Here is a 22,014-nt window from a genome sequence, read left to right as displayed (position 1 = left end):
TAAAGTGGTCTTTAGAATTTATTTACTGACAGACAGAAAAAATATTTGCTTCAAAGACAACCAAAGTATTTTATTTTTAGATGCTCTGAGACAATAATAGAAGAGGACACAAGTTTAGAGTTGCAAAGGGTAATTCCAAACACATGCCAGGAAGCATTAACTACCCAGAGAGTAATTAATAACTGGAAAAGTTGGACAGCTAGGATGATTGAGACTAAGATACTGGACTTAAAAACAGGTTAATGCTGTGATATGAAGATGATAGGTAATATTCTGGAAGGAAGAGATCAAAAGGGCTGTGACTTGTGAGAATAAAAACAGATATCATTTACTCTCCAAAAGGAAGAAGCGGAAAGAAAAAAATACGCTCCACAAGATGACCAGTTATAAAATGGTATTAACAAAGGCTGAAGGTAATGTTTCTGATTGTCTGCCCTCTTGGTTAGATTTTGATACGTGTTGATGAGAAACTTTTAAATAGAAACTTAAAAAAAAGAATAGCCACAACAGCTCTCTTTTTCATCACAAGACTTTAGTAATTACAGATGCTGCTCACAGCTTTCTTTAGAGCCCTGTTTCCACCACGAACATTGAACAAACCCAGAGAGCACATTTTTGCATTTTGTTTCTCAAAAGACTATTATTAGAATGTTTTATAATGATAACAGACGATGAAAAGTCTTCAATCTATTTCAAACAGTGATACTGTAATTGCTACATCAATGGGGGGTGGGGGATAAGGGGACATGTACTCCATAATCTCATTATTTTGAGAGGAGACTATATTTGGAAGTCTATAATATACAATATTGTTATACTTCATGGAAAGATATCTATTTTTAAAGCTGAGAAGAAATTTGGTAGTCAAACGGTTAATAAAGATTTAGCAGACTATCTGAACTGATTGTGAGTAAGATTAAGATTGATGAAGAACCTCAGGGTACAGATGGTCATATAAAAGACCATAAGACGTAGGAGCAGGAGTAGGCCATTTGGCCTCTCGAGCCTGCCTCGCCATTTAATAAGATCATACAACAACAACAATTTGGATTTATATAGCGCCCTCCACGCCGGACGGTGTCTCAGAGTGCTTTACAGTAATGGATCCCGGGACTGACCCAAGGGGAGGGGGAGGAAGGTGACCAAAGGCGTGGTCGAAAAGAAAGATCTTCAGCAGAGACCTGAAAATGGGAAGGGAGGGAACGAGACGAAGGGAGTGAGGAAGGCAGTTCCAGAGCCTCGGGGCATAGTGGCTGAAGGCACGGCCACCGAGGGTGGAGCAGAGGATTCAGGGGACGAGGAGGAGGCCAGACCCAGAGGAACGAAGGCAACGGGTACTGTTTTGAGGAGAGAGGAGGTCAGAGAGGTAGATGGGTGTAGAGGAGTGCAGGGACTTGAATACGAGGGTGAAGATCTTGAAATCGATCCTCTCTAGGATAGGCAGCCAGTGCAGTCTAGCTGGGACTGGGGTGATCGGGGAGCGGAGTTTCGTGTGGGTGGCTGAGTTTTGAATGATTTGGATTTTATGGATGTAGTGGATGGGAGACCGGTGAGGAGGGCGTTGGAGTAGTCCAGCCGAGAGGTGACAAAGGCATGGACCAGGATTTTAGCAGCTTTTGGGGAAAGGTATTGGCAGAGATGGGCGATGTATTGGAGGTGGTAGAAGACGGTTCTGGTGAGGGACTGGATGTGGGGGAGGAAGGATAATTGGGGGTCATACTAAAAACTAAAGTCATGGGATGAGCCAGTGCCTCAGTGTATTAATCTTATGTGCCAAAGCTGGATTCAAACTTGTTTTAGCAACACATCTATATGGCTGACAGGCAGCATTGGAGAAACAAAATGTAAACAGATGGTGAGCATCTATGTTTACATATACAAACTGTGTCCCATTATAACTTCAAAACAGAATCTATTTTAATAATGATTTAATAGGGATCTTGTGATTTTCTAAGTCAGTTAGCAAAAACAGATGACTGAAGTTAGCCCTGCTGCTGGAGTGTCAGTAGGATGAGGAGTATGAGCCTGTTACTGGGTGAGTATAAGCCTGGGCTGCCGACAGTTTTGCAACTAGTGGCAAAGATATCTATTCCAAACTTAATGCCTGTGCAAAATGTAGCCTCTCATCATTCCATATCCATTGAAAAATAAAGGTTGATTACCTACAAAATGCCTCCTCCATTTTATATGATTAGTAAGGCAATAGTGGTTGAATAAAAGCTCCTCACGTACCTGCTGGTAAATTTTAGTGATGGCAATGGTTATGTTCTGCAAATCCTCTGGGTTACAGTCACTGTTGTTTATACAACAGCTCTCAGGTATGCCATGCTCAGGCCAGTAGGTGCTGGAGATCCAGTTTGTATAATTCTGTACCCCACAGCAGTGCAGCTGAAAAAACAAAATATTCAGTTTACACACCGTTTTCATTGGCTGCAGACAGCACACTTTTCTAGAACATTAATGAAACAATTCTATTTTACTTCAAAAAATGTTGTATCATTGCGCCGTTGACTGCCCTGCACCTTGGGATGTCCTCCCGGCATGAAAGGAGCTATACAAATATACTTTTGTATTGTATTTTCAAAATGTATAATTCCCATGTCTATTATTCGAATAATTTACATTTCTGCTGGACTGTGAAATAGTTCTCCCAGTTCTTCACAGGTTTCCACTGCCCCCAACAACATTGCTGCAAACTACTCTGGGACATTTACCAATGAGCTGTACCCCAGGATTGTAACATAGAGAGAACATCATTGGTGTCAAGACATTCAGCAGCCCAGCAGACATATAGGAGCAATGGGGTAACAGAACAAATAATAGAGATTCTCTCGCTCACCACCAATATACTAATTTAGAGAATGAAACCCAATGAAAGGAAGTGGATGCAATGTTTCATAATGTAAAGATTGTGTGATAGATAGGGGCTATCCCTTTCGTACAAACCATCCCTCCATTACTAAGCATTTAGTTTCCTTTGATCTAACTGTAGTGTATGTAACATTCCACCATAAACTCTTTGGACATTGAGAATCATCACCTGCAGTAAGAGGTGAGAATGTGTAGATTCAATAATGGGATGTGTTAGAATACAAGCACAACCACAGTACCTTCTCCCCAGACAGTTTAAGTTTTCAACTTTACTTTCAGTATACATGAATTATGTAATTTCCTGCAGACTGTTTCCCTTTAATAAAAAATAGTTGCTCTCCCCAGCATGACGGTCACCACACTCAATTGTGTTGTAGATAGATGATTAGTTCACTTACACTGTGTTGTACATCATCCACTGCACGACTTTTCTCATCCTTGCCATTGTAATTATGGACAGCATCTGTGTAGGTCTTGTAGAAAATGTCCTTTATCTTGAAGAAAGTAAACAGTAAAGGACTATTTACTATTTTCATAAACAAAATGAGTCATGCAGCAAGTATTATTGTCAGCGATCCCTTTTGCAGGTTGTAGAAGCAACTTCTTAGGTTACAGGCTTTGCTGTTGCTTACTCACTGGTCAGAGTTGTATCCAGTTTGTGCGGTAGAACAATAAGTCTACTAATTGGTGAAAACACAGATTTATTCTCCCCATTCCCTGTGTGTGTGTGTGTGTGTGTGTGTGTGTGGGGGTAAGAGAGAGAGAGAAAGGTGGTTGCCTTTATTTGGGTCATGTTAGCGAAAACTGAGAGTTCAACTTTGTGATACACAGGCCCATAACAATGCATCACTGGATCTTGAATCCAATATGAATGATTGGGGTGCATGCCAATGAAGTGAGCTTCAGATACTGTTAGACGTCATTGGGCTGTCATGTTGTTGCTGATGTCAATTCCTGTGTGTTACACACATAGGGACTATGCACCGAAGATGATGGCAGCAAATTGACATCAAATTGATTTTTTGCACATTCTCAATCAACACGGAGACCATGCAGGAAGGGACATTAGTGATGCTTACTTTGCATAATGTGCAACACACTGTAAGTAAGAACAACCTGATAATCTGGAAGTCTGCTTTTTTTTAGTGTGGCAAACCGGCTTCTCAGCATTGGAACCCAGATGTATGATGCAGGTCCACAGTAGACCCACATTATAAGTGAGATAATGAATCTATTAAAGTGAGTTATAACAGCGTTCTTGGTTAAACTAAAACATGAATGACTGCATTTCAAAGCTTTAAATTATATTTCTCAGGTCTTTCTGAAGTAAGCACTTTTTACATGAAATACACAATAAAGACTTTATATAGATATGCACTTTGCATGAAATTGCTGGATTGGGATAGAGTTAAAGTGGTGGATTTATTCTCCTGCAATTGTAACTCCTAAAAAAACAATTCCAAATACTTACCTCATGCCTGAACACAAATCCAGAAATGCCAGCGACCAGCTCAGCCAGGAACACCAAGGACAGGAACATGGCATACTACAAACAGGGGAGAAATTACTCTTAACTATTAATACCCAGGATGCTTGTATGGAGCAACAAAAATAAAAGTGAATGTTAGAAATCTGTAATAAAATGCAGAAAACAGAAGTGTCATATCTGAAACATTAAAGCTCTTTGGTTTGTTTAGGTGCTGACTGATCTGGTGTGGATTTCTAGCATTTTCTGTTTTTATGATGGATAGAATTACATCTGACTGCAGAATAATTTAGCTGGAGAATATGCACACTGCTGCAGTATCTGACATCTCAAGAGTTTCAGACTGAATGCCTGATTATCCTTGAGCATTGAGGTTTATCACCTACAGTAGATAACTGCAAACATAGGTGCAATAATGAATAGATGCAACAATGCAGGGTAAATACAGGGTACAACAGGTCACAGTGCATTCACCACAGACTGTGCCAATGGAATAGCACCACTAAATTGCAGCATTTTGACACTTTGGGAGAGCTAAAATAAATTTACATCAAATAATGTTAGCTGGCAAACAGACAATATTTCTCTTTATGGAGAGGAGGCAGAAAATATTTGAAGTGATTTAAACAGGAAGAGAATTAATTTCAGAAACATTAAAATGGAAAATAAAAAGAATCATCAACTCAGTGACCTGTTGTACCAACTCCGTGTGTCGCAGGGGAGGGGGGGGATTCCTGGCAGGGAATTGGTTGTGAATCCCCGTACATTGAAATCTCAATCATTGTGAATCTGAGTGAAGGTCAGGTACTTCTTTGCCAACATGGTGGGAAATGTATGACATGCATAAACCTGGAGCAGAGAGAGAGAAAGAGAGACTCCCCTCTTGTGTACCTTCTGGTAATCAATTTCAGAATAATACTGGCAGATCGTGGGAACAGATTGCCATCTCCCCTCCCTGCCTTGGTCAAGGATGGTGAATGGGAACAGGCAGAATACGAGAGAAGAAAATAACTTATTTATAACAATTTAAATTATGATAAACCATGAAGGAAATTTCCGTCCATCAGGTTTCATGGCATTTGATTTCATTCCTCTCTATCATTTATTGTTGAAGTGTAAATGAATGTACTCTCATAGTAAACATGTGGTAAATAGGTGGCAATTTTTATTATTGGTACTTGCTAGATACTGATATCACTCTGGGTGTGTATTATTGTGGTAAAATGCAATTTTTGTATCACTGACCAGTTTCAGCATCCATGGGCTGCCCCGACATGTTGCAAAGCACCCAAACAGTCCAAAGACAACAATTGTCGTCCCAGTTCCAATAAGCACATAGGGTGCATTTGTGGAGTTCTCAGCGACGAGTGAAATATAAGTTCCTAATGTGAGTTTACCCCATACTCCAACAGCCAATAGGACCACGCCTGTGATCTGTAAGATAAGGAAAGACTATTTAATCAAACATAAACTTTTTTTTCATTTCTTGACAACACAAAGCAGAATAGCATGTTAACAGTCTCAAATTCTTGATATGAGGCTCTAGCTTCCAGGTGGCATCAATAACAATGCCCACTTTATAATGCTCCTTTGGTGTTGGGTTGATGCTCAAAACAATACAACACCAATGTTAAAGTAACAATATAAAAATCAGGATAACTCGTGTAATAGCATCAAGTCCATTTCATACACCTAGGTGAAAAATGTGTCATTTCTTAATAGATTCAATGTATATTTTATTCCGTTATCTACCTTTACAGTTTCTACAATGGTGGGTCAAATCAAACTCACTCTCAGAGCCTCTCACAGGACCATTCTTAGTTTTGTTACAAATACACAAAATGCAAATACTACATGATGGGTTCTATTCACAAAACCGAAGATTTCGGCACAGTATGAAAAAAAATTAAATCACATCATCACAACAATAACCTCATAAAACATCAGATTGGAAAACAAAATAAATTGACTGTTGTTTAATCAACGTATGTTAAAGAATACATGAACATTCATTAGTTCCAGTTTTATTTAAAAAAAACTTTTGGGTGCTATGAGTGCTATTCAGTAGCTTGGGACATCCTCCCGACGTGAAAGATGCTTTACAAATATAATTTTGTATTGTATTGTATTGTATCAAAAGCTGCCAATTTAATTCTGATCACCTATGTTCTACAATCTTAAACAAATGGCAGGATTGTAGGATCAATGCTGCAGAGGGTATGGGGAAAAAGATCAGATGAACCTGAGAAAACTCACATAAATCACAGTAAAAAATAGCTTAAATAGCAATTAATTTACATGCACTTCAGTGTTGGTGTGAGAAATAGGCAGCCATGAGTGAGAAAGTGAAAGAGAGGGAGTACTCCATGCGCTTATGCTGCCATTGTCACTTGTGTTAGCAACTGAGGATTCTTAAACAGGAAAATAATATTTTTAATCCTGTATACTGTAATAGGAAGATGTTTGAACAAACTTTATTTTACCTGTATGATAAAGAAAGTTAATTCCTGTTACAATGTCACTGTAAACAAAAATATGCACCCAATCTACCAATTATCTAAACTGTCCCTCTTTGATAATTGTCTTTTGATTAACTGGAAGTGGATTTTTGATGTTTACAATCGCACATTATTCTAGAGGTATTTAAATAAGTCACTTTAAATATATCTTATTTAGTGCATTCAAAATGTTACCATTGCCACTTTGCAGACCTTTCCATCCCAACCAAAGAACAAGTCATGGTCGAACACAGTCATAGAATCCTAGAATCATAATTTTACAGCACAGAAGGAGGCCATTCGGCCCCTTGTGCCAACTCTTTGAAAGAGCTACCAACGAGTCCCACTCGCCTGCTCTTACTCCACAGTCCTGAATTTTTTTCCTTTTTAAGTACCTATCAAATTCCCTTTTGAAAGCTATTATCAAATCGGCTTCTACCAGTGCATTCCAGACCGTAATAACTCTCCAGGTAAAAAAAATCTCATCTCCCCTCTGGTTCTTTGCCAATTATCTTAAGTCTGTATCCTCTGGTTACTGACCCACCCAACAGAGGAAACAGTTTCTCCCTATCTACTCTTATCAAAATCCCTCATAATTTTGAACACCTTTATTAAATTTCCCCTCAACCTTCTCTGCTCCAAAGAAAATAATCCCAGCCTCTCCGGTCTCTCCACATAATTGTAGTCCCTCATTCCCGGAATATTTTTTGTAATGCTATCCTCACCAGCAATGTGCTGGGTTTAATGTCACACAAACTATTACCCTGCTGAACAACTATAATCATAATGGCTGACTTGATGATGTAATAAGAGGAACTATGTGGGTTTTGTTTGACAATCAAATTACAATAAAAATATTTTAACCACTGAAATCCCGTTTATGAACAAATGTTCCCTTCATTGCAAGAGATTTTTACGGTATCCAAATCGGTTCAATTTAAACTGAGCACTGAAATTAAAGCAAAATTAAAGTTTGGTCACACCTTCGCACAGAAATACCAGCAATAAAATACATGGGTTAATTTGCAGTATTTGCAAAATGGGAGACAAACAAATAAGAACTTCTTCTGGAAACCAGAAATGTAAATGAAATGTATTTCACACTGATCACAGGAACACTGGTCGCAGATATAATAATAACATTAGAGCAGAGCGGACGGAGTTCCTGTGGATTCACAGAAATTCTTATCATGCGCCTGAATTATTCTTAGAGAGATATGAAAGGAAATCTTAAATATAATTCAGTAGTGTCTCTCTTACTGCGGCGACCTGGTTGGTGTCAGCATTGGAAAAAAACACAAAATGGCAGAATCATGAATTATTCAATGGTCAGGAGCATACAAAGCAGTATTCATTCTTCACGGAACAATCTCTTGCAGGACCCTGATATCCACACACTCTCATTTTCCAGCAGGGTTCTTTGAATAATAATAATGAGTGTGAACGTCGTCACTAACTTTACAGTAAATCCTGTGACTCGCTTTGAGACATCCTCCTGATGTGAAAAGTACTATAGTAAATGTACGGATTATTATTATTTTATAAAGCTGCCCTGGCTGAGATCAGCGAGCAGCACCAACCGCGAATTGAACCTGCAACCTTCTGGGATGGTATAGCTAAAGTACTATACTGAATCCTGTTTTTACCCACTGGCCAGGGTGATCCAACTGGTAGCCCGTGGCCCAGGAGATGACTTCACAAGGCAGTGTGTGTCTGGAGCCCCGGCTTGGCCTGACCTGGCAGCAAAAACAGCTGCGCAAGGCACTGAGCAGCAGAATCTGTCAATCATTTTCAAAACGGTAACAGAAGAGAGAGACACACACACATTGACACACAGAGAGAGTGAGATACAGAGACACACACAGATAGAGAGTGAAATATAGAGACACACAGACAGAGAGAAAGAGAGACATACACACATTACAGAGAGAGATACAAAGACACAAACAGAGAGAAATACACAGAGAGAGATACAGAGAGAGAGAAATACAGAGAGATACAGAGCTACACACAGAGAGAAATATAGACACACAGACAGAGAAAGAGAGAGACACATACACACAGATACAGAGAGATACACATACACAGAGATACAGAGAGAGATACAGAGACACAGACAGAGAGAAATACAGAGACACACAAAGAGAGAGACACATACACACAGATACAGAGAGAGATACAGAGACACAGACAGAGAGAGATACACACAGAGAAAAAGATACAGAGAGAGAGATACAGTGACCGAGAGAGAGATACATAGACACACAGATATAGAGACACACCTAGGCAGAAAGATACAGATAGAGAGGAGCGAGAGACACACAGAGGCAGAAACCTCATCGCCTTCTGTATTATTGTTTTAAAATGTGTAAGACTTTTTACATTGCCTATTTAAAGTTTGCATTGCAATTAAAAATACAGTGAAATTAAGTAACACAGTACGCAATTTAAAACATAGGATTTCTATATGATTCTTATGGATTATGGTTCTGGAAGGGAAACACCAAAATATTGTTGATGTGGCTCGCACACATTTCTCAAATCCGGTATCTGGCCCTCAGCAGCCAAAAGGTTGGATCACCCTGCACTGGGCTTTCACCGAGCCATAAATACTTACTTTTTTTCCAGTTTAAAGTTCTCAAGTGTTATAAACAGAAGAGGTCTTGATGTAAATAAATAACTCCACTTATGAAACAATGTGACTTATCTAATCTTTAGATTATAAAACCCTCTGTTTTTAAATTTGGATTACAACCCAAACGCCAGGAAATGGCAATTAAACACTCGAACATTTTCTGACTGGTTCGAACAAGGCCGCGCAAAAATCTAACATTCGAGAATATATTGTTGAAAGTTACAATTATTTATTAACTGCAATGGATTGTTTTCTGTATAAGATCTATCTTTTCCACTACGACTTTGGCCATCTCGGCTCCCCCCACAGCTTGGGTGCTCCCCATCAGTCATGTGAAACACTTTTGAGGCATCCTCCAGATGTGAAATGCATAAATATGTGAAATGCATAAATTGTTGTTGCTGCACTCCCCACCTCAAATGAAATATTATAACACAGTTGGTTCGAATGATCAGAAACTGAGAGAAGGCTGAAGCGTGAAAACAGCTTCTCCCGCTGCACTAAACTGAACAAGACTGAATACAACCTGTGAGAGAGTCCTCCACAAGCAATGAAGATTGAATACTGCTTTGAATGTCCCTTATCACTGAATAATTCATGAGGCTGCCATTTTGTGTCTTTTCCCATTGCTGACTCCAACCAGAATGTAGTGGTTTCTGTGGTAAGAAGTGACACTGCTGCATTATACATGAGATTTGCTTCCAAATCTCTAACAGCAATTTAAGTGTCTGGGAAGCCATTTATGAGTGATTTTTTTCCTTAAAGGGCTAAAGAATGTTTTTTGAAATAAATGCTGAAAATTGCTTCTCTCTCCTGATGGAGAACTATAGCCAGAAGAGTCAAACCCAAGGTCCATTACTGCAGAAATTTTGATTGCTCCTTGGCTTGATCTATCCATTCTCTGCTTCTCTATTAAAACTCCTCTTGACCTCAGGATAGGAAACCTGCTCAATCTCTTTTCATTCACCGCACATTAGAGCTATGATATCAGGTAGATCTGCTGCCAATCAGAGTAACTCTTCACACTCTGCCGATATTCTCCCAAGTGGATTGTGCAAATTTTCTGTATAAGATCTATCTTTTCCACCATATAAGATATTCTCCCAAATATGCCACCAACGCTATCAGTATAATAATAATAATCCTTGCATTTGATATAGCGCGTTTCACGTCGGGAGGACGTCCCAAAGCGCTTCACAGAACACACTGTAAAGTGAATTGACTGTATATTTGTGGGCGAACGCGGCAGCCAATTGCACACAGCAATGTCCCACAAACAGTCGTAGATTGAAAATGATGAATTTATTATTGTTTTTGGTTTTGGAGGGATTATTATTAGGCGTGTGGAGTAAGGAAACTTGCCCAAGGTTTCGCCCTCTGCCTGGAATTGAACTCAGGTCTCTCGCTTGCAAAGCGAGTGCTCTAACCACTGAGCTACAGGACTCCACAAAGTATCTTACAATAATAGGCACTTCCCCCAACCACTTGCCTCAGTAAGACTGGAACTGGGAGTTGGGTGCAACTAAAGCGAAGATCTGAAGGAGCTACCAAGCCTGGTGATCAATTGACCTGCCACATCCAGTGACCAAACTCATTTGTGGAACTTCCTCTTATTCTTTTTCCACCTCCCTTTGAGGAATACACCAATTTCCATGATGTTATTCTAAGCTTTAGTCAAGTTAGCATTGCATTTAAACCAGAGACCTTCCTGTCCTTACCATATACAATAAATATCCAGGTGTTTCATGCTATCTCAACCTAATTTTACACCCTGTGTGTATGAAATTCTAGTGGCGACCAGTAACCGAATAGCGAATGTAAATGTCTTATTCTCCTGATGTGTAAACACTATACTATATAATATTGCCTTTACTAACTTTCTTGGCACTGCAATTCTTACCTATCTCCACTATATTTTATCTTTTTTCCTTTATAATAAGTTCCTAAAGAAATTCATTTGTTTTTTGAAATAACTGCAGCACTTGTTTTTGCATTCTTGCAATGACTGCACTTCTTGAGAACACAGTTGTGAATGGTACTGGCTCGCAAGGGCTGCAGATTTCAATGACTTGTCTATCCACTGTAAATGTCTTAACTGGTACCACAGGGATACTGGCCCTATGTGCAATCCACAGAGTGCACAGGCATATGCCTGACGTTTCCTGTTGAAAAACTGACAATGGAACAATGATGAAGCTTTTCTGTGAAAGCTTTGTGATGTTTCAGAGTGGTCACATGGCCCCCATCTCTTTGTGTTGTATGCTGAAGATATTTCCCATAAATCATATGCTTGCCCCTAACAAAATACTGTAATGCTTTTGATGAATAATATTTTGGATGATAAATTCCCCCCTCCCCCTCTCTCGAAGGCACACAACTTTTGTTTTTCTTTTATTGCGTTCTTCTATAGGATTTCAGTTCAATTATACAGCAGTCCCATATGTTCCATTCACACCCAGTATCTTACCCAATCCTGTCCTCACCCAACACCATACACCTGGGCATCTTCAACAGGTATTGATTGACAGAGATGAAGAGTGGGACTGCTGACTGACTTTCCCCTTGCTAATGCTGAGTTTGATCCCCACTGAGGTTAGCTCGCAAGGCACAGATCAGGCATCAAATCAGTATGTCACAGCTGTTCACTGAATAAGATCCCCGAGCTATTGTGAAGCACTTCTCCATTCATCTATTAGTGAAATTGTTATTCTACACTGAACAGTGGGGGTTGGGACAGGCCTATATACCTGGAAGACGCAAGCAAGCAATTATTTCTAGAATAGATTGTAAAATGCTGAATGTGTACAGGTGCAGGAGAGGAGAGTTAGAAGTTGTCATGCAATGTCACGTCTGTTGCATTTTTACATGTTTCTCATTTGTGGTTTTTGATTTCATTCTTGTTCATTTATGCTGCACCTCCATTAGTTTAGGTCCTTCATCCAATGTAAATCTCAAAGAAGCCATGTTAACCTTAAAGACGGTACCCCCTATAAACATTCAGAAATGCCAACTACTGTATTTAGAAAAGACTGACGTTTAAGATGGGCTAAACTTTCTTCTGGCCTTTCCTATAATTTTGAATTTCACACACACACAGTGAGAGAATTCAATTAATGCTACACGGGCACATGCATACACAGCAAAGTACAACTAAACCACCAGTGGTACTAAACACACACAGAAACAAAATGAAAGAGCTCAACCCACCTTCCATGCACAACACAAATCCAACCATTGTCACGCTCGTACTCAAAGTGAAAGAACCCAACTAAACTCAAACACAGAATCCTATCTGCTATTTAGAGATTCCATATCCCAATCCAAACAAATGAAAAATGTAATGCAAGTTCCTACAGGTTAATTAATATATATTATCAAACTTACTGAAATAAGCAAAAGTTCCTTGGTTTTGCATAATTGCACCAGCAATGCATGGAACTGTATTATAACAGTGAAGCAATTTTAAAAAATTGGACAAGCAATTGGACAAAAAATTGGCTGAATTACCTTAAAAAGCTTTAGATTGTGTTAATATAGCTCAATGGTTTCATGGAATACTTTTTGAGGTTTTATAGGGATATAGTCGTCTCAATTCGGTGTATTTTCTAGTCTTTGCTGCCATCCAGTGGACATATCTTGTAATTACTTTATTTTTCTTTCGTATATATTTATGCCTGTTCTTATATTTTTTAAAAATTAGGAACCTACCTTCTGTACAAACCTTCAATCCATAGTTTAATGAATTAAGAACAAACTGATAATCACAAATATGAAAAAGCAAGCAAAAAAGAAAGAAACCCTGCATTTTTATAGCTCTATCACATTGAAATGTCTCAAAGCACCTCACAGGTAATTACAATAAGGTGTGTGAATCTTTCTGTAGTCAAATGTGCTAGCCATTTCCAACAACAGGGTCCCACAAACAGCCATGAGGTAAATAACCAATTAATCTGGTAGGAATACTTTACAGGATACCAGGAGAAACCTCCTCTTTCTTTGATTGTCTGAGGAGATCTTTAAAATCCACTTTAACAGGTAAATGGGGGCCTTGGTTTAATAAGCAGCTGGAAATTTATGTGATCTTATATGGTGTAATTTTGATGGTGTAAACTTATATGGTGTAAGCTTGATTTGAGTCCATTTAATGTAAAAATTGTACTTTCCCCCAAACTGATGGATTTGGTGACCCAATCCTGGTGAATATAAAACAAGAATGTTGAATTATGTATCTAGCACACAAGTCCAGACAAAATAATTGGTTATGGAAAATGATACGCCTGAAACGTCAGGTACTTCTTATACTGTCCTGACTACTACTGTTTCCTTATTGAGAAGCTGAATGAGCTATACCTATGGAGCTCTGAAATAGTAGGTTAATAATAATAACAATAATAATTCTTGCATTTGATATAACAATTTTCACGTCTTCTAGATGTCTCAAAGCGCTTCACAGAATATACTGTAAAGTGAATTGACTGTATATTTGTGGGCGAAATGTGGCAGCCAATTGTGCACAACAGTGTCCCACAAACAGTTGTGGATTGAAATTACCAATTTATTATTGTTTTTTTTCTTGAGGGATTATTTTCAGGCGTGTGGTGTGATAATAATGTAGGAATGTACCGTGAACAATGGAATGATTTTTTGTATCGGGAGAAAGGAAAAATGGTAACAGAAGATGTTGTCTGTTGTGTTTGTTTTAGATTTCTGTTGTACCAAATATATTTATAAATAAATATTTTTAAAAAGCCAATAACTCACTCCCCCCACAACTCACCTCTGAGAGCAACTCACTCTCCAGCCACCACAATTCATTACCCCACTCTCGACAACTTACCCCTCCACTGACAGCAATCTTTCCCTACCACCAGTGACAACAATCCCATCAGTTTATTCGAGACTATGTGGAGTCCTGTAGCTCATCAACAACTTGTACTGATATAACGGCCTCCACAGGCAGGATTTGAGAGAGGGGGTAAGGCAGAGGGATTGAGGGTTGAAGGTTTGATTCCTAGTGGTCATTCTTCGTCAGGTTTGATAGCGTGTGTTGGCAGGCTGATTTATTCAATCGCACAAGTCACCACAACTGAGCCAGCTCCTACTTTCACGCAATATTTCTGCAGAGGGGTTTGATTAGCAATCAGGAGTGGGAACCTTGACTGATTTTTCTTCTCCTAAACCAAGGACCCTGAGGCCAATTGCAGATTAGCTAGCTCAGCAAAGCATCAAATTCACATCTTCAACTCTCCAGCCAATGTGGCTTAGGGCTGACTTTCTCCAATAGGTCATCAGAGGAGGTCTTTACGTAATATTACATGCAGCTCGGTGACTAGATGTACCTGTACATGATTTTCCTAGATGTTCTACTTTCTACAAACCTCTCCACCTTCCAATATCTCAATGGAATGAATCACTAGATGCTGGATTAATAATTTCTAAATTCTGTATTTACCAAGAAATAGATGTGAAGATTCTGTAGTTTTTATTAAAAAAATCCATGAACACAGGACCTCAAACTGACAGGAGGGCTGATTCAGAAAGAGTTACCCTCAGGTAAAACAGGCTCTGAGACGTTGAACCCCATGAAAGATACAATACAAAAGATATGAGGGAGGAAATCACTGCAGAAAATAAATTGGTGAGAGTGTGTAATGATTAGGTGCGATAGGGGTTAAAGTTGATTCGAGTTTATCTGAACTGGATAGAGCCATTTTACCACACTTTAGGCTTCCTAAAGTTAGCATAGATGAAGAACATTTAGACTATAAAAGGCTGTGGGGTTGAACTGCCTCATAAAATTGTTTTGCTGATTCACTGAAAAGGGAGATTTGAGCAGGCTGGCCTCACTGCGTGTTAGGATATCAGGAAAAAGTTCAGGGTGACAGGATACTGACACTGTTCAAGTGGACATTAAAGATTCCATGGCACTGTTTCAACAGAGGAGACTTTTTCTGGTGCTAACAATGCTCTGATAAAATTTGTTATTCAGTTAATGGTTCTTTGTGGGACATTGCTATGCAAAATTTGCCTTCTGCATTCAACTACAAAATACTGTCACTACACTTTACAATAAATCCTGTGAATTACTTTGTAAAGCTCTCGGGAGTGAAGGAGTCTAAATCAAATACCAAAAAGACTGCATTTGAACTCGGCAGTGGAGTGTAGTTCAATGGTTAGAGCACTCATCTCGCAAGCGAGAGACCTGGGTTTGATTCCCGGCAGGGCGAAACATTGGGCACGTTTCCTTACTCCACACACCTGATAATAATCCCTCAAGAAAGAAACAATAATAATTTGGTCACTCAATCCATGACTGTTCGTGAGACACTGCTGTGCACAATTGGCTGCCGTGTTTCGCCCACAAATTTTGTCAATTCACTTTACAGTCTATTCCGTGAAGCACTTTGAGATTTCTAGAAGACGTGAAAAGCGTTATATCAAATGCAAGGATTATTATTATCATTATTATAATAATTAGGATTATTATGACTGAATGCTGCTCGAGTCAATTAACCCAGTGCAGCAAGAAATTACTTTTTTGTAATCAATGTGAGGATTCTATAATCTTCTCTTTGCAAAAATAAATGATAAATAATAATCCTTGCATTTTATATCATACTTTATCACATCTTCGAGACGTCTCTAAGCGCGTCACAGAATATACTGTCAAGTGAATTGACTGTATATTTTGTGGGCGAAAAGCATTCTTTACAATGACTGTGCATGCGAGTTGTGTTGAAATCTAGTCATCAGGTCCTGTCTCCTGTCAAGAAATTTGTTCCCTGGCAGGACCTGGATAGGGCAATGTGTTCGTCAAGAATGGACACATGTTGCTGACAAAAGATGTAGCTTTTAGAATTTCTAAAGAATCACAGAGAAACCTGTTAATACTATTAAAAATGAATTGTTGAGAAACTTCAGGTGGACACATAGCTTCTTGCCTTAAGTTGTGGATTCTGTCACTGCAGTAAGATTGCCTTGAAGACAGGTCTTACTAGAATAAAAATTGAAAGAAGGAAATAACATGGAAAATGAAAGTAGGATACGCAGTGCTAAGCTTAACTGCCAAAGGAATGGAACCCTAACAAACCAATAGAGTATTGGAGCAGCAATGTTTGGTGGTAATGTACTACAAGGAGGTGAGATATTCACTGCAGAAGTCATAAGTGAATCAAAATCAACATACCAGTCTTCTTCATTTACCTGGCTGCAATACAAATCAAGATTAAACTTCATGGAATAATGCACACACCTCAACAGGCTGCATGGATAGTGAAATGGAATAACTAAACTGACATTCTCTTCTAACTATCCTTTCACACAACCAGGAATGTTCAAAAACGAGCACCTTGCAGCAGTTATCCAGTGCTTCTGAATTCAGTTCAACAATCTGAAATCCATGTTGTTGATGTGCATTACATTTCTATCGCGTTGTGAAGTCACATCGTGACTTTGTGTTGATCGTTGGCATGGTAACGAAGCTCAACTTCAAAAAGAACAGATGAATATTTGGAACAAGATATTTTAGTACTCTGCATATTAACTATGAATCTAGTTGTATACTGAATTCTATATAAATATACATAGAAAATACACATGGACTTGTGCCCCGCCACAAATTCAGAGTTTTTATTATTTGTCATATTCTAGTTGACACCTCATTAGCAAAAATACATTTGCTGGAGTTCTCCATACCATGGCAATTGTAATACAGGAATCAACTCATATGATTGCAAGATATCGTATAAAAGTTCACTCACAAAATACAGTCACTACACTTTACAATAAATCTTGTGAAGCTGTTTGAGACATCCTCCTGACAATAAAGGTGCTACATCAAATGGAAAGATACTGTTATTAATAATATTAAAATGACAGAGACCAGGAAAGGACTTGGATATATTAACAACAGGATCATTTAAATGCTACACTGATTTAATATCAATGATATTCATTGTGGAAATAAACCAAAATTCAAACAAGATGAAACAATGCAAATTTTGTCAGAGAATATATTCTACAAACAACTAGCCGGTAAATCAGAAGATCAGAAAAGAGTTATGGGTGCAGAATGTCCTTCAACCCATTTGATCTCATGCTTCCAGAATACACACCTTACCATCTTCCGATTAAAATGTCAAGTGGTTTCTTAATTGAGTGCAATATTCTGTTAACCACCCTTCCTAGTAGTCTGTTCCAGTTGCTAATTACTTTCTGTGAAATAAATATTCCTTAGTGTCTGACTTGAAATTGCCCTTCACAATTCTGAATGCACAGCCTTGTGTCCTGCTGCTTTGGCAGATCTGAAAGTATTGTTCTGGGTTACTCTCTGAATCCCACTTGGCATCTTATCAACCTCTATAAGGTGGGAGGTAGCAAAAGAAGTTCAAGCAGTTCCCCAAGGGGAGGGAAAGAAAGTTGCCCTTGACCATTCTTATTGCCTGGTTCAGAGCAAAATTCATACATATACTAGCACAGTAGCTAGATAATAATAGGAATAGGTTGAGGACAGTTAATAGGGATTGGGTGGCGATTCCTGATCTCCTGCACCTCCTATTCGTTTGTTTTGAACAGCGCACACAGAAACTGAACTGATAAATCCTGGAAATCTCGTTCTGTGTTTACAGGACTCAAGTATATGAGCAAATCTTTTTGCAGCCACAAAAAATTAAACATATTACCCTGAATATTTCCTTGTTGACCTGTAATCTCAAGATACGTTTGAATATCAATTTCATATTTTAAGACCTATTGCCAGTACATTCAGACTGATTCACTAATAATAATAATCTTTGCATTTGATATAACGCCTTATCACATCTTTGAGACGTCTCAAACTCTTTCACAGAATATACTGTAAAGTGAATTAACTGTATAGTTTGTGGGTGAAACGAGGCAGCCAATTGTGCACAAACAGTTGTGGATTGAATGAACAAATTATTACTATTTAATTTAAAAATGTTTTGAAGGGATTATTACCCCCGGAAAAGCAATCCGCCAATCAACTAAAAACTGTGTTCCTACTTACTGCTAAACAACAACAACAACAAATTACATTTGTTTAAGGCCTTTCACGTCGGGAGGATGTTCCAAGGTGCTGGACAGTCAGGGATTTGGCCCCGAGCAGGAGGTTGGGATCAGGAGGGGTGGAGGGTAGGGTGGCCGAAGGCATGGTCAAAGATGGGATTTGAAGGAGGCAAGGGAGGGAGAGAGGCAAAGGAACTGTGGGATGAAGTTCCAAAGGGTGGGAGTAGAGAGGCTGCAGAGGGATGTGGAGTAAGGAAATGTTTTGATTAGCCCTGCCTGGGAATCGAACAACAAAATACAACAACTACAAAATTACATTTATAGAGCGCCTTTCACGTCGGGAGGATGTCCCAAAGCGCTGAACAGTCAGATGTAGGGGCCCGAACATGGGGGAGGGGTGGGGTAGAGGTGAGGGAAGGCAGAGAGGTGGGAGGGCGACCAAAGGCCCGATCCAAGAGAAGGGTCTTGAGACCGGCCTTGAAGGAGGCAAGGGAGGAAGCAAGGCGAAGGGACTGTGGGATGAAGTTCCAGAGTTGGGGGCAGAGTGGCTGAAAGCTCAGCCACCGATGGTAGGGCGGGTCGGGCAGGAGACATGGAGCAGACTGGAACCCGCTGAACGGAGGGAGCGGGCAGGTTGATAGCGAGTCCGCAGGTCAGAGAGATTGGAGGGGACAAGGCCATGGATGGCCTTCAAGGTGAGGATGAGGATCTTGAACTCGATCCTCTGGGGGATGGGGAGCCAGTGGAGTCAGGCGAGGGTGGGAGTGATGGGGTCGCGGAGCCTGGTGCGTGAGAGTACATGAGCTGCAGAGTTTTGAATGATCTGCAGCTTGTGAGGGGAAGAATTGGGAAGGCCGATGAGGAGGGAGTTCCCGTAATCGAGCCTTGATGTGACAAATGCGTGGGTGAGGGTTTCGGCAGCCTGAGGGGTGAGGCACTGGTGGAGTCTAGCAATGTTGCGGAGCTAGTGGTAGGCAGTGCCGGTCATAGCGCTGATGTGGGGGAGAAAGGACCCAGGTCCTCTCGCTTGTGAGGCAAGTGCTCTAACCACTAAGCTACAGAACAAATTGGCCCTTAAGTATTTTCAATTTCTTCTTGATATTTGAGAATTCAGTAGTTATGCAATAATTTAAACGGCAGAGTATACCATACCCAGGAGGCATTTTCAATCTATTATACAGGTTACGCACTAGGAGGTGCATATTATATATGTCCCTGCCCTATATAAAGAGCTGCACACTGAATCCAACTGATAAACAAAAGAGGTGGCAGATGACGTGTCAAGGCTTAACACAGTGCTGATGAGTGTCTGGGATTTCAAAGTCCTACAGAACGAGTGGGTTAACACTATCTGGCTTGCTGCCACCCAAGGGAATTGTTAAGATGCACTAATTAAAAGTGGGTCACTAATTAAAAGTGGCTCTCTAATTAAAAATGGGTCAAAATACTAAAGTTGCAGCTTGGACATGACTTCATAATGAGTTATTTAATTTTAGTAACTAATTAAAACGTCGTTTGAAACTGGTAAATAAAATGTGTATTTTATTAGCCGTTCTTTCAATTTCTGAGGTGCTGTGATGCGATGAAGTGCAATAAAATGGAAGCTCATTTTTTTTATTTTCCTTGATTTCTGATTGTTTCTTATGTCTCGCTTTTTTTTGTTCAGCATTTATGCTGAAATAATGTTATAGTTCCAGACATTTATAGAGAATTAGAAAATATGTTACAGACCAGAGCTGGAAGCCTCCTACACTCAAAGTTATGCCTTCATAACAGACACTTCTGCCATCTTCCAAAGGTCAGCGTGGATTAAAGCTTAGCCCAGTTGTTAACCCTCAGCCTCCTCAAAACTGTAATTTTCCTACTAGACATAAAATCTTCTCAGACAACTTGCAATATTTTTCTGTTTGATGTTTTGTCCACTTCAAAGTGAATTGTTATTCTTAACACATTTATTTAGAGAGGCCTCAGAATATTCTGAACAGATACAGGTTTCAAATCAATTCTTCGATGTTTATTGCACTTCACTAAATAAATCCAAGAGGTGATGGACATATGGCAACTGTCTGCAAGACCATCCATCTGTAACCTTGGAAAAGTGTTCACAAGTAAAGTCCTGCACAGGTTAAAAAAGTGCTCTATGTTCTTGAACTACTTTACTATAAGATGCACTGAGAAAGTAGAACAGGGGGACAGGTTTACAGTTCCAAAAGGCAATTTCAGGACAGAGACATGGAACCATTTACTTACCCAGGGGGTAATTAACGACTGGAACAGGTATCCAGGAAGGGTGGTTGAAGCTCGAACTTTGGACTTATATAACCAAAACACTTGATGCTGTGATAAGAAGACAGAGCGTTGGGTATTCTGGAAGGAAAAAATCAAATGGGCCAAAGGACTTTCTTCAGCGCAACAAATTTGTGCTCTATAAACTGGAGGGTATAATGAGAAGCTCCATATTAACAATAATCACAATTATTCGAAAAGAGAAGGAAGTTTCTCCCAGTGTCCTGGCCAACAAACCCCCCAAGTAAAATTGGTCACTCACTCCATAGCTGTTGATGGGAAACTGCTGTACAAAAATTGGCTGTCGCGTTCGAGTACAAAATACACAGTCAATTCACTTTACAGTACATCTTGTGAAGTGCTTTGAGATGTCTTGATGATGTGATAAGGTGCTATATCAAATGGAAGGGTATTATTATTATAATCACATATTTAATTGACTTGTGAAGATCACCCCAGATGATTGTTTTTATATATCCAAAGATAACCTTTTAATCACAACAGAGAAATCACACCAGATGACTGCAGGATATTGGATTACATGATGGAGCCCAGAACAGTGCATTCAGGTATTGTTAATAGTAATAAAAACAGAAGTCACTGGTTACACGTAGCAGGTCAGGCAGCATCAATGGAAAGATCATTTTTAACAGTAAGATTGTTTCAAGATAACACTAGAAGTTAATAAAAATTCAGACACATTTACAAATGCAAATTTCTTCAAAGATATTTTAGAAACAACTTGCCTTTACAGCACTGAATTTTTTTTCTTGGAGTTTGCGAATTCAGTTTTAATGTAAAGTATACTCATTGGATTCTACTATTAAATTCAATATTATGCTTTTTTATATAAAACAATGACTACAGAGATATTAACACATGCATAGAAAAATAATCACAATTATTACTCGTCAGAATATTACTGGGGTATCCTGATATTTTCAAGGACATTTTATTTCAACTTCCAAGTAAGGCCAGAAATGGCAGCAGCTGTCACTAATATAGTTACACATTAGCAGGAACCAGATTGTGCATTATAGGTCACAGGCCAAAGATCAGTAAATGTAGTGGTTACATTTTCATAAATATAGAGTGAAAAATAACAAAATACAATGCCTGTAATTTTATGTTGAACATTATTTTGATTTGTTCGACATGAAAATGGTAAGACTTGACCCTCTAATGATTCTCATGATAAATGCTGTAAATGC

At 39.1% G+C, this 22,014-nt stretch overlaps 1 protein-coding gene across 1 annotated transcript in view; it reads right to left on the bottom strand.

The window, feature by feature from the left end:
- tspan7b (tetraspanin 7b) overlaps nucleotides 1–22,014 on the bottom strand; it is a 47,208-nt gene that overhangs the window by 6,806 nt on the left and 18,388 nt on the right. Inside the window, exons 2-5 of the mRNA XM_007901410.2 lie at nucleotides 5,603–5,791; nucleotides 4,343–4,417; nucleotides 3,270–3,365; nucleotides 2,233–2,388 (exon numbers count right to left, since the gene is read on the bottom strand). Of these exons, the coding sequence (XP_007899601.1) occupies nucleotides 2,233–2,388; nucleotides 3,270–3,365; nucleotides 4,343–4,417; nucleotides 5,603–5,791 (516 nt within the window). The remainder of the gene's footprint in view (nucleotides 1–2,232; nucleotides 2,389–3,269; nucleotides 3,366–4,342; nucleotides 4,418–5,602; nucleotides 5,792–22,014) is intronic.

This window comes from Callorhinchus milii, unplaced genomic scaffold, assembly GCF_018977255.1.
Source record: "Callorhinchus milii isolate IMCB2004 unplaced genomic scaffold, IMCB_Cmil_1.0 Scaffold4, whole genome shotgun sequence".
NCBI lineage: Eukaryota > Metazoa > Chordata > Chondrichthyes > Chimaeriformes > Callorhinchidae > Callorhinchus > Callorhinchus milii.
Note: the sequence above shows the minus strand (reverse complement) of the source record. Positions and strands in the feature narration are given on the sequence as shown.